This window comes from Mesoplodon densirostris, chromosome 16, assembly GCF_025265405.1.
Source record: "Mesoplodon densirostris isolate mMesDen1 chromosome 16, mMesDen1 primary haplotype, whole genome shotgun sequence".
Lineage (NCBI taxonomy): Eukaryota > Metazoa > Chordata > Mammalia > Artiodactyla > Ziphiidae > Mesoplodon > Mesoplodon densirostris.
This window is the reverse complement of record NC_082676.1, coordinates 26328339-26351984: the sequence shown is the minus strand read 5'-3', so window position 1 is coordinate 26351984 and position 23646 is coordinate 26328339. Positions and strand designations below refer to the sequence as shown.

General features: G+C 52.1%; 1 protein-coding gene across 1 annotated transcript; it reads left to right on the top strand.

The window, feature by feature from the left end:
- Positions 1 to 1718: 1718 nt before the first annotated feature.
- LOC132477133 (BPI fold-containing family B member 6-like) lies at positions 1719 to 10339 on the top strand. Its single transcript, XM_060079496.1, is given in 12 exon segments — positions 1719 to 1781; positions 2245 to 2305; positions 3093 to 3184; positions 3969 to 4142; positions 5295 to 5348; positions 5712 to 5885; positions 6672 to 6739; positions 8036 to 8081; positions 9103 to 9172; positions 9578 to 9606; positions 9609 to 9662; positions 10307 to 10339. Coding segments are annotated over 12 exon segments (918 nt in total).
- Positions 10340 to 23646: the final 13307 nt, after the last annotated feature.

Below are 23646 nucleotides of genomic sequence, written 5' to 3'. Positions count from 1 at the left end.
AGGGGAAATGAGGCACAGGGCAGCCACACAGAGAGTGAGTAGCAGAGCTGGGATGTGCACCCAGAATCTGAGGGACTCCAGAGCCCTCAGCCTCCAGGTGAGGCGGTCCCCACCCCATCCCCGCAGGACTGGAAAATGCTCCTTCTGCCTGGGGGCTTGTGAGGCTCCCGGGGAGGTGGGGTCTGCTCAGATCCTTGCAAAAGGGCACAGGGTGTGACTGTTTTCGAGGAAAGGGTAGACACGTAGGGTTTGGAGAGGCAGAAGTGAGAGAGGTGGAAAAGCACATCTGGAGGGGCCTGGTGGGGTCGTGCACCCCAGGACAAGGCCACCCCTTCCAATCTCTGAGTTCTCTCTGCCCAAGGTGTGGGGCGGATGGTGGGCAGTGTGGTCTCTCTCGGTGGCTCCTGAGGACAACCTGACCTCACCCTGCTCTGGCCCCTCAGTGACTGAAGCCAGGAAAGCCCCTCTCCAGCGCGCCCTGCAGGTCACTGTCCCGCATTTCCTGGACTGGAGTGGAGGGGTGTTCCAGCCCACCAGGTGAGTGTTTCTCTCACCAGGTTAGATCCCACCTGCTGGCTGAGTGGGTACAAGAGGATTTACGAGATGCGACCAGGCATGGGGTCCTGGTGCCTCTTAATTAGTAGATTTCTACACCCAGGGGCCAAGACTGTGGCTCCTGGGTCCCCAGGGCTGGCAAGACCCTTGGCTACTTCCTCCAAAAGCCAGACACTGAATCTGGACACAGAACTGAGCCTAGTTTACCCCTACAGCCCCTTGTAATGCAGAGAGGCTCAAAGGCAGAGGTAGGTGGGGGCACCTCAAACTCAGACACTTTTAGGGGTTGGACTAATTGTGGGAATGCAGACTCATTATCGCCAGGACTCTGGATTTCCAAGAGAATCCATATATACATATGTGTGTGTGTGTGTGTGTGTGTGTGTATTATATATGCATAAGAACTCATATATGAATATATATGTTCTTATAAAAAGCCATATATATTTTATGACTCTTGCTAGCAATAATTTTATTTCTTCATCATTGTGATCATCAGCAGCAGCAACAAACATGCAGTTTCTTCCTTCTTCATACGTAGCATTGTAAACTGGGTGCTACAATCTGCCTATGGTACAAAGTTTATAAATGCAGTACACTGATACAAAGTTGAAGCCATTAAAAAGAGCTTAATAACAACTTCTTGGAGATAATTAAATCTGATCCGGGGTGTTGATGGAATCTGTGAAGAGATTTAGAAACAACACACAAGCTGAAACATTTAGTAAACGATTTATTACTTGGGAAGGAGTGAAAGAAGAACTTTACATGTGCTGCTGAAGGGTTTTCTCAGTTGCTCCAAGCTGACTTTCTTTCTTCTATGATCCTTAAATAGTGCAAAGCGTTGTGAGCTGCATCACTCTGTGCATTGTCATAGGAGATCCCAGAACCATATCTGTATATTTAAAATCTATCAAGGTTTTTTTTTTTTTTTTTGCAGTATGCGGGCCTCTCACTGTTGTGGCCTCTCCTGTTGTGGAGTACGGGCTCCGGATGCGCAGGCTCAGTGGCCATGGCTCACGGGCCCAGCCGCTCTGCGGCATGTGGGATCCTCCCGGACTGGGGCACGAACCCGTGCCCTGCATCGGTAGGCGGACTCTCAACCACTGAGCCACCAGGGAAGCCCTAAAATCTATCAAGTTTTGAATGATGGCAACTAAGGCATGCTGCCCAAGGTGGTCAACAAGTTCCTGGACAGCACCTTACACAAAGTTCTTCCTGGCCTGGTGAGTGCCCAGAGCAAGCCTCCGCCCCTCATCCGCAGCAGTGCTTAGACCAGGACTGGCAAGCGCATTCCATCTCGGGTGCTGACCCTGACTGACTGCTGGTGGCTGAGGATTCTGAGACTGTGGCTGGCTCGGTGGGAGAAAGTACGGTGATCAGCTAGTGATGTCTTCCGTGAGACGGGGAGGAGAAAATGGCAGCCTGCACAGCACAGCTTGCCAACCCCACTGAGAGCACCCGTCCCTGGGGAATGAGTCCTCACTGATCTTGCAGGCTATGGTCAGGAGTTCTGGATTCTAGCCCAGGCTCTGCCATTGACTTCCTGTGGGACTATGGCCTTGGTTTCCCCCTCTAGTCCCTGTCCCTCCAGGGCTCTTGAGACTCCCCATGGAGGAACATTCAGCTGTGAGGAGTGAGACCCTCCACACAGGGACCCTCTCAGCTCAGTGCCTTCTCTTCTTCCAGCTGTGTCCAGCCATTGATGCGGTCCTGATGTATGTGAACAAGAAGTGAGCCAACCTGAATGGTGAGCAGCTAGCCATAACTTGCTCCTGCATGGGGACAGCAGGATGGCTGGACTTTGATGCCCCAGTCCCCATTCAAGTGCCTGCTCCCAGCCCAGCCTAGGGATAGAGGAGGTCTGAGGTCATGGAGTCCGCCCAGCCCCCTCACTAGCCAGATGGGGCACCTGAGACCCTGTGGGACTCTGGGGTTCTTGTCTCTCAGCCTTCCATCCAATGTTCTATCCATCACACCCCAGACTGCAAGAACAGCAACCTTTGTGGGCTCATCCACAAACCTTGCACCACAGATAATAATCCCAATAGTAACCCCACTCTTTCCTTTGCCAAGGGGATCCCTGCATCTCAGGGTCCACAGGGCTCCCCAGGGTGGGGGAGAGGAAAGTCCAATGGCTGGGACTGAGGAAAACTGGTTCATGTGCCCAGCAGTGTGGCCTGGGACATCACTTCACTCCCCCAAGCCTCAGTCTGTGCATCTGTAAAATAGAGCCAATAATCCTGACCCTGCCAATCTGTTGCGAGAACTGAGCTGGACAACCCTTGGTGAACATTCAAGCTCTGTGCCTGCAGAGTGATGTGAGGGGGTGTGATTTTCTAGGCCAGGCACCATTGCTTCCATTCTGTAGATAAAACTACTGAGGCCCAGAGATGCTAAGCAATTTGCCTTGTGTCACACAAAGGGCCAAGGGTCCTGGTGCCCAGGCCAGGCTCAGGTGGCAGCTGGCTGGTGCAGGCTTCTCTAGGCTGCCCCTGGGCTGGTGCCTCTCTGCGTGAACCTTCCTCTTTGCACAGCCCCCCTGCCCGTGGGCCAGATGGGCACCATCAGATATGTCCTGGCATCCATACCGACCACCACAGCCAGCCATATTCAAGTGGACTTCAGTGTAAGCTAGGGGTCACCAGTAGTTGGGGGTCTTACTGGCCTGAGGGGTGGGGGCTGCTTCCACCAGGGCAGGTGGCTGGGCTGGGACTACGGAGGGTGGGAGGGCCCTCTCCCTCTTTCTGTCTCAACACGAACCCCGAGTCCTGAGCTGATTTCCGGAATGGCTGACCCCACACCCACGCCTTCTCCCAAGGCTGCCTGCTTCTCCCGATGAGTGGCTCACCCAGTTGTACCCTGTCATTGTTGCAGATGAGAGCACCGGGCCCAGGAGGGAGGCAGGATTTGGCTAGGGCCTCCCGTGAGTGGGGGCAGGGTTGGGTCATCACACAGGACTCCAGAGCCCCGGTGACTAGGTGAATGCATCTTCCAGGAATGGGAAGAAACATCCCAAGCAGTCACCTCCCTATGAAGTCTTCCTCCAGCGTGGTTCCTACAGGCCCCATGTTGTTTTCCATTTACCTCTTTCTCCTGAGAATAAAGCAGGGAACAGGTTCTGTATAACTGAGGGCTCTAACCCTTGTTAGAGAGTTAACTGAGGTTACTTACACAATCCTAGGAGGAACCGTCAGTGGTTTAGTGACTGACCCCCTTATCCTCTTGGGCCTCAGCCTACCTATCTGCACACTGGGAGAGTTGAGCCACTACAGCCTGCTCTGGCTCCACCATCTTATGACTTGCTGACTTGGGGCTGATTTGAGCACCATTTGTTTGGAGGTCTGAGACTTGCCCTCAGCCACAGTCCTTCATGGCCAAGGCTGAGTGTCTCTCCCCTGGCTGTCCCACAGCCTGCGGTGCAGCAGGAAAAGGGCAACACCATCCAGTTTGCTGATGCTGGGGAGGCCGAGTTCCCCGAGGACTATGCCGAAGGCTCCTCACAGCTGCTGCTCTCAGCCACCTTCCTCACAGCAGAGCTTGCTCTTCTGCAGAAGTCCTTTGATGTGAATGTCCAGGAAGTGACGGTGAGCTGCCCAGTGGCCACACCTCTGCCCACCTCTGCATCTGCCCCCTGTAATGACAGCCCCTGCCCAGAACATGCATTCTGAGAATCATCCTGGGGTGTGGGTAATGCTAGGACTGGGAGGGGCCAGGACTGATTTGAGTTTCCATCGTCATTTCACCCCTCCATCCACTATCTCTCTGTCCATGTAACCACTGTCTATTCATCCATCCATTTAATTGTCCATACGACCAGGTATTTATCCATCAACCTACAACTCTCATGCATTGGCCATCCAGCCACCTCCTTTATATCCAGTCTATCTCGCTACTATGTATTCATGTCCTAGACTCTATCCTTCCAGCTAGCACCCACCCTACACTTCATACCATCCACACCTAGAATAGGGCCTGATATTACTGAATGATTGAATCTATGCATCTGTCATTTACCACCCAAAAACCCAGATACCCACCCACCTACCCATCCAACTCTCCATTATCCATCCTCCTACTCATCTGCTCATCCATCCATCCAACCATCCATCCATCCTTCCATCAATCCATCCATTCATTCACTCTCCCCTGATCCCTTTATTCATCCTCTCATCCATTTACCCACCATCCATCCATGTACCTTCACATCCATCCTCCCACCCATCAATCCATTCATCATCCATTCTCTCATCCATTTATCAGGCCATTCCCCCATGTTTCCATCCACCCATCCTCCCATCCATTATTCTTTTCATCCCTCCACCCACCCATCCACCTGCCCATCTATCCATTATTCATTCTCCTACACACTCATCCATCCCACCCATCCATTCACCCACTCATCTGTTTATCCATTTTCCACATCCATCTAGGTATCCACGAATCCATTCACACACCCCCTCTGATCCATTGCATCCACCCGTTCTCCCATCTATCTGTCTGCTTTTTCATCAAACAAAATTTTCTCAACTTGTGATCTTGTACTCAAAACTGTGGGCATTGGAATGTATGAGCCACAGTCTGGGCTACCCAGGAGCTCATTCTCTACTTAATCAAAGAGTGATAACTGTTTCAATGAAGGAATCTCAGAGGGCATGCCTTATTGTGTCAGAGGAGAGGTTTGTTAGGATGGCTCAGGGAAGCCTTCAGTAATCCTAACCTTGACTTTTATTTGGTAGATTGGCGAGCTGCCCCCACAAACCACTGAGACACTGGCTGGCTTCATCCCTGAAGTGAGTGACCCAACTACCCATGATCACCACGTCTGCCCTGCCCTGTTCCCCAGGCAAAGGGACAAGGGATTTTTCAATACCGTGTCTCCCTTGTCCAGTGTGGAATCATCCCAGCTTCTCCATAAAGTACTCTTTGGGTCCCGCACAGAAACAGCCCAGCTTTTGTGCATTGTACTTTCTATGTCCAATATAGAAATAGCCAGATTGTCTGTTTTGTTTCTTTTATTTCCTGATAGACACATCTCAGCCTTTGCATATCATGCTTCCAAGGTAGAAATCACCTATTTCATTATGGACTCCTGGTTTCAACTGAAGCCACCAGTCTGAGGTTTGGCCCTGAGGGGAGTTTCCTGGTTTCTATAGGTGGCTAAGGCCTATCCCAAGCCGAAACCCCTGGTGACCCAGATCAGGATAAACAAGCCCCCCAAGGTCACCATGAAGACAGGCAAGAGCCTGCTGCACCTCCATGGCACCCTGGAGACGTTTGCTCCTCTGCTGTGGGGCAAAGCCCCTGTATCCCTCTTTCTCCTGGAAATTGTGAGTGGAATCTGTTTCCCAGTTTGGCCCAATCTCATGGATATTCGAGGCTGGAGTGTAGGCTTTTAGCTCATAGTCAAGCAATGGATTGAAGGGTTCTTAGTTAATCTCAATTGTGTGATCCTAACCTCCCAGGCACTGTCACCTGCTGTCTGATTTTTGGCTCTGCAATTGAAACTTGGAATGACTAGAAAGATCAACAAAAGAAGGGTCAAAAGTTTAGTCCTTCCTTTCTTTCTCCTCCCTCCCTCCGTCCGCCCACCTCGCTCCTTCCCTTCTGCTTCTCTCCCTCCCAACAACATTCATTAGCATCTATAAGGGCAGTGAAAGCTCACTCAGGGAACTATGGGAGTCTAGAGAGATCCACAATCTAGTTTGAGGAAATCCAGAGGACTTCCTAGAGGAGGTGATGCCTGAGCTATGTTTTGAAAGTTGAGCAGGAGCTGGCCAGGGAAAGGATTGATGTTGGGGAAGCTGGTGATGGAGGGCACTCCAGATAGAGTCGCAGGATGTAACCTGGAGCAATAACATGTTGTGTTCAGGTACCTACAAACATGCCAGAATTTTTGATAGTGCTATCCTGGGCTAGGTACAGGGAAGATGAGGACTCTGAGCTGGGCACATGGGGGGACTGCTGGGTTCAGTTCCTGAGGGTGGGATGGGCAGAGAGGAAGACTCCTGCTTTGTCTTGGCAGTGGTGGTAGTCCTGGGAAGGTGGTAGAGCCCCTGGTTTTACCAGCCCTGATGGCGGACCCACTGCCTTCTCTCTGCTTCCCCCCGTATCAGCACTTCAACCTGAAAATCCAGTACTCAGTTCGTGAGGACTGGCTGCAGATGGCCACCTCTTTGGACAGGTAGGAGCCTGCTACAATACCAACACCACTTGGTTTCCCGCTCTAGGACCTCCCTCTGATCCATCCAGCACAGCCCACACTGCCAGGCTGCTCAGGTCACTAGCCCTGTTCTAGAACCCTCAATGGCTCCCAATAGTCTGCACGATCTTTTGTCAAATCTTAGCCTGGCACTCTAGGCCCTTCTTAAATTCTCCCACCACTGCTCCCACTATTGCACTAGCCTCTTGGAGAGTGAATCTGATTGTAAACCCATGTCCCCTTTGCATTAATAGGCTTTACCTATGCCACCCAAATGCCACCTGCCTGTCATCACCCACCTCAAATACCACCTCCTCCAGGAAGCCTTTCTTTATACCAATAACAGTGAACATTTATAGTTGCAAGAGACAATTCCGACTTTAACTGGCTTAAGCCCAAAAGGGGCTCTTTTTGACTCACATAATTAAAATCTCTAGGGGTGGATCTCCCCTTTCAGGCATGGCTGGACCTAGGTGCACAAAATTCTCACAATCTGTCCCCCTCCTCCCTTGGCCTTTGCTGTCCACTTTATCGGACATTCTCAGGCAGCCTCTCCCCGGCTGGTGGCAAAGCGACACCAACAAGAAGAGAGGTCTCTTGTTCAATAGTTCTAACAAAATCCCAAAGGCTGCTTCTCATTGGTCTATCATGGATCACATGACCAACTCTAAGCTAATCACTGTGACTCTAAAGATGGAATGCTCTGATTGGCCAGGCCTGGGTCAGGTCCTCACCCTGGGAGCTCTGGGTTCTGCCCCACTTTAATGCCTTGGATTGTGAGTGGAAAATGGAGGGTGTGTTACTGGAATAGGGAATAGATGTTGGGAAGATAGAACCACCAGATGACCATCACATGGTCTGTGTTCTGGTGCCAAGATGTATTAGTGCCCACCAGAGGCTGTGCAAGGGAGGGGGCCGTGTGAGGGGCCCCAATTCTGTGTCCTGCAAAAATCTGGGACTGGCTAGTTGAGCTACAAACATCTGCATATCTGGCCTTGGGCAGGAGCAATAGACAGGGCTGGGGTGCCAGAGGGCGGAGTCAGGACCAATGAGAGGAGGCAGTGGTTTGAGGTGGGGGAAACAAAATGGGCTCTAATGAAAGGTGTAAGTGCCCCATCACAGGTAGCATGTAAACAGACTTAGGAGCACCTGGAATAAGCCTGTAGAGGGGACTTCTGCAACAGGGAGGGGTTGGGGGTGTTTGAGATCCCTTTTCTCCAGGGCCAGGGGAATGGCTGTGACTGACCTTCCCCCTCCTTGTTTCCCTCTCTTCAGCAGATTACTGAGCCTGTCCCGGGGGTCCTCATTGATTGGTGCCTTCACTGTAAGTGTCCCAAGTACTTCTGCCTGGTCTGGCTTCAAAGCAAGAAACTGGGCCTGGTTTTCCTTGGGACTGCGGGGAAGGGCTCTGAAATGGAGGCAGAGTGAATAGAGTAGGTCATCGTGGGCCCTGGGGCTCCTGACTGACTGTGTGACCTTAGGAAAATCGTTTAGCCTCTCTGAGTCTCTGTTCTCTCTTCTGGATAGAATCTGGACATCTCCCTACATTGATTTTAAAAGCATTGTCATGCATAGCAGCAACCTTAACTGGCTTGGTTGGCCCAGCTGCTATTTTTTTTTTTTTTTTTTTTTTTTTTTGCGGTACGTGGGCCTCTCACTGTTGTGGCCTCTCCCGTTGCAGAGCACAGGCTCAGCGGCCATGGCTCACGGGCCCAGCCGCTGCGCGGCATGTGGGACCTTCCCGGACCGGGGCACGAACCCGTGTCCCCTACATCGGCAGGCGGACTCTCAACCACTGCACTACCAGGGAAGCCCCCAGCTGCTATTTTTATTAGTCTCTGTAGTCTCAGGGCCCAACACAGAACCTGACAGAGTAGGCGCTAATAATAATCATAATCACAAGAGCAGCAACACTACTTGCTGAGCACTTTGTGCGTTATCCAAACCCATTGAATCCTCCCGGAAACTGTGAGTAGGTGCTATTATATTTCTCTTTCACAGATGGGGTAACTGAGGAACAGAGAGGCAGTGAATGAATCACTCATCAAAGCTACTGAGTTTTCTGTAGGATGAGGGGTAGGTCCACAGGCCACCCAGTGTCTCCTGAATTCCTCCATACCTTCACTGTGACCTAAGGCCCACGTGTCACCTGAAGAGGGGCTAAGCAGAGGTGAAGGGCCTCAGCCTACAGTCTAACAGTCAGACGCAGTTCTGATGCAGTTTGATGTCTCTAATGTTCATTCCTGTGGTCCCCGAACCCAGCTGGGGTGAGGGCTGAAAAGATCTGCTGAATTTAATTGAATGACAGCATGAGGGTGTTTTCTCTCTTCCTCTCTCTCCCCCAGGAGAAGGCATTGACTGGCTTCATCACTGATTTTCTCCAAGAAGCCTACATCCCAGCCATCAATGTTGAGGGCTCCAACAGGCTTTGATTTTGCTGGTGCCAAGAAGCACTCTGAGCAGGAAGGGATGCCCCCTGGGTGGTCTCAAAGCCCCTCCATTGGCCCCAGATGAGGAAACCTAAAAGGGAGTGGATAGTCATTGCCGAATCTTTGAGGCTAATGTCATCTTAATGTCACTTACCTGGGGACAAAGGCCCCTCCCACAACTTGGACTCTGACCCTTGACCGCATACCATGAATCAGATCTTGACCCAGACCTGGGACACAAGTACGTGGTGATCCAGCTGATGTTCTCTAGGCCTGCGCAGCTGGCAGACATCCTGAATCAATCACTGCACTATTTCCCACTTCTCTGCCCCAGGCAGTCACTCCTCAATCAGAGCAGGCAGGCTGAAATGACTCTTCCTGTGTTTCTCAGATGTGGTCCAAGTTGGGCTCCCACTTCCAGACTTCCAGACTTCTTGGACATGAATTACAACCTGGCAGAGCTGGACATAGCAGAGGTGAGGAAAGGAGCTGGGGAAGGCCATGTCCGCCAATACTTTTGGCCAATGAGCAAAAGCCTGCCTCTCTCAATCTGGAGGGAGTTGGACTGAGGAAGGGAGCAGCATCAGTACAATCCTGCCAATCCCTTGGGCAAGACCCTTCCCCTCAGAACTGGGCCCTCCTTGGCCAGGGATCCCCAGGAGGAAAAGTAAATTCTGCTACTCTCCTTCTCTGCCACCTCGGGCAAATTGCTTCCTCTTTCTCTACGCTTCAATTTTTCTGTTGCCTAAAACGGGGATAATAATATGGTAAACACCTCAGAGAGCTGTTGTGATGATTCATTGAGATAATTCACCTAAAGGCATACAGTACATATTAGCTTTGCATTGCACACCAAGCATTGCACTCGGAGCATTGAATGGACATTTTTCTCATTTGACTGCTCCACTCTGGGAGGTAGGGGTGGCTTCTCCCCACTTGACTGTTGAGAAAGTCGAGGCTTAGAGGGGTGAAGGGTCATAAGGCCAGTCAAGTTCATCCTTTGTTCTTAAACACCACGCTCATTTCATTTCCTGACCACACCCCAGTCCATCCCATCCTGTGTCTGGGCGGCCCCATCATTGTTCCCTGCACTGCCACCTGGCCCTCTGTCTCCTGCCAGAATGCCCTGCTGCTGGACCTGAAGCTGGACTGAGCGCGGCAGGATTTGCCTGCCAGCTGCCCGCACACCACCAACCAGCTGCACCCAGTGGAGGAGCCCAGCTGGAGCTGGGTGGGTCTGGCCCCCTATCACTGGGGGTGCTTCCCTTGGTGAGGAGTGAACAGGGCGGGACTGGGCTGGGGGCTTGGCAGTAAACAGGAGAAAGGCCCTTACGAACATCTGATGTTTTGACCTCTTTATTTGTAGCAAATCGATGTGTGTTTTTTCTTCCCCTTCAGTGGGTTTTGGGATCTAGGAGCAGGTTGGGGTCTGAAGGGCAGGCTTGAGCATATATTGAGTACCTGCTGAATGCCATGCTCAGGGCTTTACTTGTACCATCTCATTTAATCCATGCAATAACCGTATGAGGGGAGGGTGACCATTGCCATCCCCACTTTACAGAGAGGGAGTTGAGGCCCAGGGATGTCCACTCCCTTGCCCATGGTTACACAGTTTAACAAGCTCTTCTCACCCCACCTTAGCTGCTTGCCCCCAAATCTTGGTAACTTGAGGACGGCCTTATTCACAAGGAGCCTGTAGAAGGCCTGGTGCACTCCCTGGAGTTCTCCCTGTATCACCTCCTTTAATCCTCCCAAGAGTTGAGGGAGATAAGCACTGTCCCCATCTCACAGATGAGGAAGCCGAGGCTCAGAGAGGTGGAACCCAGCAATTCAGGGGACAGAGCTGGGATGAGAATTCAAACTCTGGAGCCAGTCTGCCTGGGTTCAACTCCTGGCCCTGCCTCCTTGCTGCTGTGTGCCCTGGGTAAGACACACCTCTCTGAACCTCAGTTTTCTCACCTGTAAAATGGGAATGATGACAGTACCAGCCCTGCTCAGCAGGATTGTCATGAAGGTTAAATGAATCGAATCATGAAAACTGCTTAGCATGGCCCCTGGCACAAAGTAAGTGCTCATAAGTGAGCACCGGTGAGCTTGTAAGGCTGAGAGAGATGTGGACAGGTGTGTCTCTGTTGGAGTGTGTGTAACCACTCCAACAGAGACACACCTGTGTGCTGGAGTGTGCATTTTGGAGCACATGTGCATTTTAAAGCACGTGTCAGTGTATAAATGTCCTCTGGATCACGGCGGCCCAAGGCGTCCGTGCAGACATCAGTGTCCAGTTGTGGAGGTTTGTGCGTGAAGAGACCGCTGGTGTTCGTCTACGTCTGCGTGCGTCTGCATGTTCCCACGTCACTCACGTGTCGTCTGCCCCAGGGTGTTTCCCCGTTTCACAGACGACACTCATGTGAGGATTGGCTCCTGCTGTTTGTCATATCTGCCCCATCACCCCTCCTGGGATTCACACTGATACTGTTCTTCAAATTGACTCTTTTTAAAGTAAATGTATGTTTACATATAACTAAGTTAAAAATACAATTTAAAGTAAAATTTTCCAAGTGGACCCTGAAAATCAGTATCATTTGCTAAATGTAAAAAAAAAAAGTCCATAACTTTGAAATAAAAGTACATCGGAGGGCTTCCCCGGTGGCGCAGTGGTTGAGAATCCACCTGCCAATGCAGGGGACACGGGTTCGTGCCCCGATCCGGGAAGATCCCACATGCCGCAGAGCGGCTGGGCCCGTGAGCCATGGCCGCTGAGCCTGCGCGTCCGGAGCCTGTGCTCCGCAACGGGAGAGGCCACAACAGTGAGAGGCCCGTGTACCGCAAGAAAAAAAAAAAAAAGTACATCGGAGCCCCCTATGATCAGCTGGTGCTCCAGCCCTGGAAATTATTGAGATGGTGGCCCCACGTATCCACGTGTCCTTGTGTTGCTGTGTGCGTCTGTCAGAAGGTCTCTGTCTCCATGGGGGTGGGTCTGTGTACCAGCCTGGCCCAGACCCATGTCGCAGAGGAAGGAGGGCCCCTCCCTCGCCTTGGCCCCGATGCCAGGGCCGTCCCCTTTTCCCTCAGAGTCATCCCTAATCTCATCACCCATCATCTCCCAGCTCTGGGACAATGGTGGTCTTGAGACTGGCCTGGCAGATATGGATGCCTGGGTAATCCATGGGTGACTGATGCCTGACCCTAGACGTGCCAGAGATGCCCCCTCCACTCCCCTAATCCCATCCTTGGATGCTCACATAGCACACTCATGGCCACCTAAAGCCATGCCACCGTCTTTCCCAGGTCAGTACACAGATGAAGAAACCAAGGCACAAAGCTTGAGTCAGGAGGATAGGGTTCTTGCTTTGGCCTTGAACAAACCATAGCTCCTCTCTGGACCTCAGTTTTCCCATCTGGGAAATAGGTTGAGTGCTCTGACCTCTAATCTGATTGTGACATTCTTTGAGTGATCAGTTGCCTCAGATTTACCCTGGGCAGAAAATAAGGGCTGGGCTGGCAAGGGGAGCCCTGCGCTGTGACTCCACCTCCTGGAGAGGCAATGATGGGGGTTCTCTGCCTGTGGGCATTGCTCATCTTCCAAGACTCCCAACCCTGGATGAGTACGTGGAGGCTCAGAGAGATGAGGCCAGAGCCCAAGGACACACTTGCATGGGGGGCTGGGACTTGAACCCTGCCTGCCTGAGTCCAAGTCTCCTCCTTGCTTCTTCACACCACATTCAGCAGCTAGATGCATCATCCTTCTTCAAAGAAACGGAGGTCCAGAGAGGGTGTGTAGTCAGCTCAAGGGCATAGAGCAAGGAGGGAGCAGAGCCCCGTCTTTGATCCTGAGCCCACGGCTATCGAGCCCCAGAGCCTGCCAGGCAGCCCCCCAGAGAAGCTGAAGACCATACACCATCCCCCACATTTGTGTCTACACCAGTCACCACCCATCCTGCCTTCTCCCTTCCCAGCACACTCTCAGCTCCAGTACCTACGGGAAGGCCTCCCGGGGATCTTGCCATCGTCTGAATTTCTCAGGCATCTTTGGCAGCCCTTCCTTAATGCCCTAAGGTCCATCTCCTGGATACCTGTCCTCACAGGTGAGGGTGGGCATCTTTAACATCGGCCCATTTTGCAGCTGGGGAAACTGAGGCTTGGAGATAGTGATGATCAGAGTCAGGATTTGGACCCAGGAATTCTGGCTCCAGGGACTTCACTCTAGGAACTAATGTCCAGGGGTACATCTCCTCATCAAATCCCTCCCCTGCTCTAATCCCTTCTGTGGCTCCACATCACTCAGGGTTCTCAAAAGGGCTGCACATCAGATTGCCCCTGGCGGCTGGTTAAGCACGCCAGTTCCTGGGTCCTCCACCCTGGGCCTATTGAGTCAGGGTTGCAGGGTGGGGCCTGGAGAAATGTACTTTCATTCATCCTTCCCATTGGCAGGCCCAATCCCTGACTCAGCCTCAGTGCATGAGGTGGCTTGTAGGTGCCTAGGGAGCTGGCGAGTAGGGGTCTCCTCTGGAGTGGGGTCTGGAAGGAATTGGCGAAGATAAGGCAGGCCAGAAATTAAGTAGCACTTTTCTCCTTTCTCGGGGGCTGGGCTGGGCAGGGCAGTGGTTAAGATGATGAGTGTCATTAGCACAACATTGTAAATCAAATATATTACAATAAAAAAAAGGTGGTGGGGGGAGATGAACAGTGTCAGAGTCAGATGGGCTGGCTGGACTCTCCTGGGACCTTGGGCCAATGGCTTCCCCTTGGAGAGAGAGACTTGGCTCCTTGAGGGTAAGACAGGGAGTTATGACAGAGCTGACCTTCCTGGTCATCGTGATGACTGTACGGATTCGTATACATCAGTGCCTTGCAAACAATAAGTGCTCAATAAATGGCAGGTGATAGCTTTCCCTCCTTCCCCCCCCAACAAATGTCTTAAAAATATTGGTGGTACCCAGTGCTGGCGAGGATGCAGAGCAGCTGCGACTCTCAGACCGCTGGTGGGTGTGCCAGTGCAGAGGCAATGGGATAGCCCCGGAGGCTCCTAGGAAAACTCTCCATGCGATGCGCTGCTGGGACCCAGCAATCCCAGTCTCCTGGCTGGCCACCCAAGAGAAGTGGACAATAAACACATGTCCACAAAAACACTCAACACAAAGGTTCAGAGCAGCTTTATTCTAATAGCCGACAACTGGAAGGCCTGGGTGCCTCTAGACAAGAGAATGGATAAGCAAACTGGATGTGTTCACACAGTGGAGTAGCATAGAGCAAAGAACAAATCATTGCCTTGCACAACGTGAATGAATTGCAGGGACATGGGGTGTGAAGGGACCATGCACAAAAGAGTGCACATGTGCAATTCCATTTACAGGACCCTCAAGAGCAGACCAAGATCATCCATTGTGTTAGAGGTCAGGACTGAGGGACAGAAGGGGGCTTCTGGAGTAAAAGAATTTTGTAAAAATTCATCAAGCTGTACACTTAGGATCTGGGCTTTATATTTCTTTTTTTTTTTTTTTTTTTTTTTTGCGGTATGCAGGCCTCTCACTGTTGTGGCCCCTCCCATTGCGGAGCACAGGCTCCAGACGCGCAGGCTCAGCGGCCATGGCTCACGGGCCCAGCCGCTCCACAGCATGTGGGATCTTCCCGGACCGGGGCACGAACCCGTATCCCCTGCATCGGCAGGCGGACTCTCAACCACTGAGCCATCAGGGAAGCCCTGGGCTTTATATTTCAATAAAAGGTTTTTTTTTTTTTTTTAAGTGATGTGGTTGAGTAACCAGGCTCAGTGTCTAAAGTCATAGGCTAAACACTGTATGGTTAGGGGCTCAGAGGTTATGAGGTGAATCAGGCAAATACCATCCATCTTCCCATCTCACCAGGCAGGGCCTCAGGGCCCCATGCAGGAGGCAGATCCACGAGTACCCAGAAACACGGTTACAGCCTTGCATGTCACAGATTCTGAGAGAGGGGATCCCAGGAGGCTGTGGGATCACAGCCAGCTTGGGAGTCAGGAGGGCTTCCTGGAGGAGGGGATGCCTAGCTAGGACCTGCTGAAGAATTGTAGACAAAAGCCAAAGTCTCTAAGTCTGTATGGTAACCTGAGGGGCCCCGTCACCTCCTCCGCCCCATGGTCCCCACACCCCTTGAACCGCACAGGCCTCCTGGTGTTCCTGGAACATCACCTCAGGGCCTTTGAACTTGCCCTTCCCTCCATCTGGCAGGCTCTTCTTCAGGTAACCACCTGGCCCACTCCTTCTCCTCCTGCAGGTCAAAAGTCACACCTGCTCCAATGTAAGGCCTCCCCCCGACCACCATACTGAAAACTACACCCCCTCCCCTGCTTTATTTTTGTCATCAGCCCCTGACTTACTGCATCACATGCTTAGCTGGTCCCTCCAGAGATGCACAGGCCAACATGATGGCCAACAGTCATACAAAGAGTCTGAGCACTTGAAATGTGAGAGTCCAAGTTTGGTGTCCAGATTTAGTATAAGAAAAAGAGTGTAGGGAACCTATTAAGAATTTTATATTGATTGAATGTTTGGATATATTGAGTTAAATAAACTATACTATTTTTTTTATTTTTTTTCCATTTAAAAAATAAATTTGTTTATTTATTTATCTTTGGCTGCATTGTGTCTTCATTGCTGCATGCGGGTTTTCTCTAGGTGCGGCGAGCAGGGGCTACTCTTTGTTGTGGTGCGTGGGCTTCTCATTGCGGTGGCTTTTCTTGCTGCGGAGCACAGACTTCAGTAGTTGTGGCACGCGGGCTCAGTAGTTGTGGCTCACGGGCTCTAGAGCGCAGACTCAGTAGTTGTGGCGCTCAGGCTTAGTTGCTCTATGGCATGTGGGATCTTCCCGGATCAGGGCTCGAACCCATATGTCCCCTGCATTGGCAGGCGGATTCTTAACCACCGCGCCACCAGGGAAGTCCTTTTTCCATTTTTGTATTTGAAAATGTTCAAATCCACAGAGGAGTTGAAAGTATAGCAACAGTAAACAGCCATATACTCTTCACGTACAATTTAAACTATACTATTAAAATTAATTCATTTCACAGGGAGAACAGCTTGGTGTTTTGTGACCACCTAGAGGGGTGGGATAGGGAGGGTGGGAGGGAGACGCAAGTGGGAGAAGATATGGGGATATATGTATACATATAGCTGATTCACTTTGTTATAAAGCAGAAACTAACACACCATTGTAAAGCAATTATACTCCAATTAAGATGTTAAAAAATTAATTCATTTGTTTCTTTTTCACCTTTTGAAAAATGTGGCTACTAGAAAACTTTTTAATTGCATTATATTTCTACTGGTCATCTCCTTCAGGGCAGGTGGTTTGTTTCTTTTGTTTACATGTGTATCCCCAGCACCTAGCAAACAGTAGGTGCTCCACAAATGCCTGCTGAAGAATGAATGAATGAATGGATGGATGAATGAGTGAATTTCTCTCTACCGTCATCTGCACCAGACTCAGGAAGGGAAAAAAGCAGCCTGCTCTGGAACCCTGGGTGGGGACACTGGGTCTTGGGAGGTGGGGGTGGAGTTGGGGCCCCTCCCCCATGCTGGCCCAGAGTTCCTCTCTCCAGGCCCCATGGCCATCTCCATGCCAGGCCTGGGATGGGGGGAGTGGCAGAGGGACAGAATACCCAGCAGCTTTAAGCTCCTTCCTTCTTTCCCTGGGCCTCAGTTGGGGTAGGTGGGGAAGCAGGGTGGATTCTGTGCCATCGGGGTGTGACCCTTGGAGAACCCTGGAGGGAGACCCCATATATGGGCTGAATGCCCTACCCCACCCCAAGTTCTGGGGGGGAGGTGGCTGCCTTTGCAGTCCCCGTGCTTTCATTCCCACCCTGGGGCACTGACCCCAGCCAGTCCCCCCTTTTACTCTCCCCCCGGAAGGAAGGCTTAGCCCAGACCCACAGGGAAAACCGCAATTTGCTTCTGACAGGACACACTAACGGGTTTCTGGCGGCTGTGCCCCTTTATGTCCCCAGAGCCATTGTGGGCATATAAGAGCTGCCCACAGGCCTGAGAGGGTGGAGGAACCGACAGGAGGCTGGGAACGCCCACCCACTCCTCGTGGAGCTGCAGGAGCGGGTAAGGCAGCCTGTGGGAGACCTGGCTTTATCCAGATCCTCAGTCGTTGATCCTGCGACCATCCTGCTGTCCCATCTGAATGATGGGCACTGAAAGAATTCTCCCTAGGAGAACACTGGGAGTACCTGGAGGGTGATGGGAGAAAAAGACCATTTTGCAGATGGGAAAACTGGGGCTCAGAGAGGGGCAAAAGCAGGGATGTGTGGACTGAGGACAGAATTGTCCTAGGCTCAAGGCAGGAGGTTCCATTTTTCTCTAAGCCACGGATTCTGACTGGTTTCTCATTGTGGTAATATTTCCTTCTATAAGAGATTCAAGGTTACAGGGAACCCCTCTGGGACCAGTCCTGCTGAGATGGCTGCTAGTCCATACAGAGCCCATATGTACCTCTGTGCAAATGAGGAAAAGGTGTCCTCTTGGGTAGACACAGCCTGCACCAGGGCAAACTATTGGTGAGTGAAGTAGGGCTGGATTTCCATCCACTCTTGCCCGCTTAGCAGGCACCCCCTCCAGCACACAACAGTGCGTGGAGGCCCTAGACACAGTCCCTGCCCTCACAGGGCTCACAGACATGGCTCATGAGGACACAAGCACAATGCATGATCACAAATTGCCTTAAAGTAAATATTCTGGATGATGTTTAGTGACAGATGGGCTTCTGTGGACAAAGTAAAGGATGGAGGCCTTTCCAAGCAGTTGACATTTATTCAGAACCTGAAAGATGAGGAGATAGTCATGCAAAGAACCAGAGGAAGAGCCTCCCTAACAGAAAGAACAGCATGTGCAAAGGCCCTGAGGTGGAAGGAGCTTGTCATGGTTAAGACTAAGAAGGTCAAAGAGGCAGGCAGGGCCCTTGTGAGTAACAGTAAGGAGCCTGGGTTTTATCCCGAGGGCAGTGGGGGACTGCTGAAGGGTTTAAGCAGGGGTCACATGAGGGGATAGATGGGTATGTGACTGGGTTGGCAGATATGGAACTTCATACAGAGAAATCCCATTCTATGAAACTAGTAAGTTAGCCCTGCTCTCACCTCCTATCTCGTTCCTTTCAACATCACTCCAGGATAGAGGCAGGGGAGGAGGAGAGAAACGGGACATGTTAATCTAACTGCTGAATGTCTCCAATCAGCCACACCTTCTGGAATGGCCTCTTGAGCCAATGGGAAAGCAGTCCGGTAAACAGAGCTCCCATCCTGCTGTCCCAGAAAGGAAGGCCCCTCTGTGGCTCTCCCTCAGAGACAGGTCCAGGGCCACTGGGGCCGCAGAGGACTAAGACTTTTAAGTCAAATGTGTTAGCCGCTGCTTGAATTGGATGGAGAGGGCTTTCCAGGGGGTGAAGCTGGGCTTGAGTTGTGCCAGGTGGGCAGGAGGACCCCGGGTTGGTGAAGGGGCAGAGAGAAGATAACGTCTGGGCAAAAGGATGGCCTTAGGGCTCCTGCTTCCGCCCCCAGTAGGTGTGATGCCGACGACGTTGGGCGTGTGGTCTCTGCCTCTCCTCTGAGGTCTGGTGACTCCGTGCCAGGGGCTGCTTGAGACGGTGGGCATGCTTGCTCAATTGACAAGGATGAACTCGGCAAAGGTGAGCCCGAGGTGGGCAGGGTGTGAGGGGTCCAGCTGCAGAGTAAACCGCCCCAAAGATAGGCTCACGTGCTTATGCTTCAGGAACAGATGAGAACAGGTTTTGATTCCCAACTGCATAGGGAGTTCAGGGGGTTAAAGCTTTGCTTGCAGGTTCCAGTGGGCGATTAGTTCACTCTCTTCTGAGAGGTGAACCGGGTGGGAGGGGCATGCGGGGCCTGTGTCTCCCTCAGGGATCAGGGGGAGGGCGGTTGAGGAGGTCCAGGGGAGGGTGCTGGCTGGGCCAACGTCTCTGCCCCATGTTTCTGGGGTGGGGGAACTCCACTGGGCATTTGCTGCTCCAGGGCTCAACGGCCCAGGGTGACCATAGTTGTGAATAGCAAATGCTTCACGGAGGCTACCCCGGCCCGCTGCAACCTCCACAGGGCGGTCCCTTCCATCTTGCTCTTCTCACAATCCGCACAGAGTCAGACCAAGGGTGCCCAGGAGGAGCAGAGGTCGCCTCCTCCCTCTTGATCGCTCCCTGGTGGCTGCGTGCTCCCTCCTTTACTTCTGCCCCAACTTTCAGTGCTACCAGGTGACTCAGGGTCAGGAGCCCTAGTCATACTCTTGGTCCCAAACCCAACTTGCTGTGTGACTTTGGACAAATCTCTGCCCCTCTCTGGGCCCTAGCTTCCTCATCTGTAAAACGAACATTCCTCCCCACCACCCTGTTTGCAGAACGTGCTGGGGACTGTCACATCTGTGAACCAGGGCCTCCTGGGCTCAGGGGCCCTGCTTGGAGGAGGTGGCCTGCTGAGCTACAGAGGGGTTCTTGGCGTTGTCAAGGAGGTTTCTGGGTGAGTCCTTACCGTGTGGCCGCTTGACCACCTACCTACTGTGTGCCCTACAGGAAGTCTGATCTTTTCTTTGCTTCAGGGAATAGAGAAGATGTTGACTCTTTTTAATTTGTTGGCAGGCAGTGGGAATTTCATGGGGAGCCTGGACAGGGAGTCCCAAGAACCAGAGTCAGAAAATAAAGAGTCTACTGCATGCCAGGCAGCATGCCCCTGTGGTTGAGGGTTCCAGCTCTGGGGTCAATTTCAATTACTCACTGTGTGACCTGGGGCAAGTTGCTCAGTCTCTCTGGGCTAATCCAAGTTGCTCTCTCTGGGTTAATCCAGGTATCTGCATGGCTCCCTCCCTCCTCCTCTTCAGGTGTCTGCTCCAAAGACCCCTGCCCTGACCAGCCTCTCCTTGTCCCCTTGCCTGCCTTCATGTTCTATAGGGAATGAATCACCCCCCCGTACCCCAGATATTTCACTTTTTTTTTTCTTATCTCCCTTGCTAGATTATAAACCCCAGGAGGGCTAGGACCTTTGTCTGGCTTGTTCACTGCTGTGTCCCCAGTATCATAAATAGTGCTTGACATATAACAGATGCTCAAAAAATATTTTTGAATGAATGAATGAAATCACTTAGGAGCTAATATTTATAACTTAATGACCACTTAGACAGGTTTTCTGGGTGCCTGGCACTGTGCTAAGCATTGTGAGTAAATTATCCAATGAATCTAGAGGTAGGAATGTTATCAACTGCACTTAACAGGTGAGACGATCGACGTCCCCACAGGCAGTGAAGGGACTTGCCTGAACTCACCCAGCTAGGGAGTGCAGTAGCGGGGCAGGACGGGGGCGGTGTCTGGGTGTTTGATCACCGCCATACTGCCTGCCCCAGGTAGACAGGAATGAGTCCACAGCTGGTGGTGGATCAGGGGATGGCCAAACAACAGGCCTCAAGAAAGGCTGAAGGCCAGGAGAGGGGTATGGGGAAGTGTTACTCTACAGGAGGAAATGGAGTGCTGGGAGCAGGAGAATGGATGCCCACCGCCCAAAACAGTAAACAGATGTATGGAAAGGGGGCTGGTAAGGACTGACTGCTCAAGGATCACTAAGTGCCCATCTGTGGTAGGTATTGTCATTATCCCTATTTTACACACAGGGAAACTGAGGCACGGAGCAGCAATGTGATTTGCCCAAGGTCACCCGGTCAATTAGTGGTAGAGCTGGGATTTGAACCATCTGGCTTTTACTGGCTGCACCATGAGCAACTACTCATGGTGTTGTTGCCAGGACAGTGAATCTGTATCAGGCTGAAACAGAGCCTGGCACATAATAAATGCTTCATAAATATTAACTATTATTATTATTATCATTATTAGTAGATCTAGTCCCCCTTCCACTGTAGAATCCCCTCTACTTGGTGAGGCTGGGGCTTCAGACATGAACCACTGTCCTAGCTTCAAAGAGCCCCCAGTATGAGGTCGGACCCAGCAGTCATGATCCTGTAAGCTCAGGGCAGTGATAGAAGCAGACCAGGCAGGTTGTGGGGGCTGCTCAGAGGAGCGTATTTGCCTGAGTCAGAGAAGCAGTAAGGAGGGCTTCCTGGAGGAGGAGCTACCCTAGCTGAAATCAGGAGAGCTGGAGGAGTCACCTAGCTGACAGTGGATGCAGAGTGGCAGGAAAATTAAGGAAAGGGTATTCCAGACTGAGGGAACAGCCTGGGCAAAGGCCCAGTGGACAGAGAAAATAATAAACCGTGGGGTGTTTGAGAACCCCCTTGGGTTGTGTGTGTGAGAGCCTAGGAGATGGGAGTGGAAGGACAACGACCCAGGCCAGAGACTGAACCAGGGCTGAGGCCATTGGGATGGGGTGGAGGGAGCACTTTAGCTAATTGAGCCTCCAGTGAGGATGATGATATTACACTTCCAGAGCATATGCTTTACCAGCTGTGCACCTACATTATCTCATTTGTCTCTGCAACATCCCTATGAAGTGGGAACTTGTATAACTCCACTTTACAGATGCAGAAACTGAGGTCCAGAGAGGTGAAGTAACTGGCTCAAGGGCGCACAGTTGGGTTTATGGGTTAGAGGTGGGACAGGGGACACACCCAAGAGAGGCTCCAGGCTCTGCCCGGTCTGGGATGGTCCAGGCACTGAGGGACTGGCGCTGGGGCGGGGGGGGGCGGGGGGGGGGGAGTTGTCTGGTGGTCAGTGGCCCTCTCCTCCATGCAGGCTGAAGACTGAGGAAATCACACTGCCGAAGGTGTCTCTGAAGCTGCTGCCGGGGTTTGGAGTGCAGCTGAGCCTGCACACCAAGGTGGGCCTGCATGGCTCCGGGTGAGTGTGCCCCTGGGGACCCCCTACCTTATTGTCTCTCCACACCCACCCCCTGCCCCCCTATTTCCTCCTTCCTTCCTTCCCAAGAGACTCCCACTTTCCTATTCCCTCCCTGGATCCCACCCCACTACCCCTCCCCAGGGATCTCCATCCCACTGACGTCCAGAGACTTCCATCTCTCTCTCTGGAGACCCCTACCCCACTGCCTGGAGCTCACTGGTGGGGGTGAGGGAGGGGGCGCAGGGACATGCAAATGGGCAGGGAGGCAGGAGGTTAGAGGAGGGAATGGGGCTAACCCACCCGCCCCTCGTCAGAGCCCTGGTCAGCGGCCCCGGGGTGGGCGCGGCTAAGGCGGCCCTGGTGGGTGGCGCCTGGCCGCCTGGCCGCCTGGCCACGCCCCCAGCATCTGGTCTCGCAGCCCCCTGGGGGGCCTCTTGCAGCTGGCAGCGGAGGTGAACGTGTTGTCGCGGGTGGCGCTGGGCGTGAGCGCGCGGGGTACGCCCATCCTCATCCTCACGGGCCCAGCCGCTCCACGGCATGTGGGATCTTCCTGGGCCGGGGCATGAACCCGTGTCCCCTGCATCGGCAGGCGGACTCTCAACCACTGCGCCACCAGGGAAGCCCCCTGATGCCCATCTTTTTAAACTGAAGGTGGTGATCCCTCTTTGAACACAGAACTCTCTGGGCAGTGGGGTTAGGATGAGGTGAGGAAGCTGGAGGAAAAAAACCTCTTGAACATATTAGTCCTTAATATTCTAGTATAAATGAGTGCCTCTGATACTCTCCTGGGAGCAATTAGGAACGGGAAAAGAACTTGGGGGCTTTGTGAACTTCAAGGGACGTGGGGGCAGGGAAAAGGGAAGAGTGTGCATAAGTGGAACTGAATCCAAAAATTTCACAGTCTGGCCCAGATGGGAGGCCATGTCCTGTTCTGATTCTCTGAGGCTGGAGAACGGTTAGACTGGGCTGGTGGAGTGAGAGAAGTGGACTAGACATGGAGGCAGCAAAATAAAGTTTCCTGGAGGTTGACCTGCTCATCCCCAAATGCATGCTTCACCCCTCCAATCTCAGAATACTTCACACCCACTTCTTAGGGGTCTGAAATAATAGTCCCCAAACAATAACTACTGTTTACTGAGTGTCTGCTATGTACCAGATATGATGTGCTGGTGACTAGGAAGCTGTAGTTCAAAAAGGTCAAGTCTCTTGCCTAAGGATTAGAACGCAGATAGCTCTGATCCAGAGCCCTTAATCTTAACTACATGGTGTAGAACTGTCTCCTCCAAAGAGGTAGGAAAAGGTATTTGCTAGCTGGCTGGATGCATGGAAGTGTGGCTAGATGAATGTTTGACAGCTGCATGGGCTGATGGAAGGATATATGGATGATCGATGTATGGAAGGAAAGATGGAAGAAAAGAAAGATAAATGGATGGACATATGACTGGCTTGCTGGCTGGTTGGAACATGGATAAATGATGGGTAGATGGGAAGGAGGATGGATAGATGGATGGTTGGATGGATGGATGGATGAATAAGAGGGGGAGAATGGATGGTTGATGAGTGGATGAATGGTTGGATGGATGGATGGATGGTTGGATGAATGGTTGGATCGATGGATGGATGGTTGGATGAATATATGAG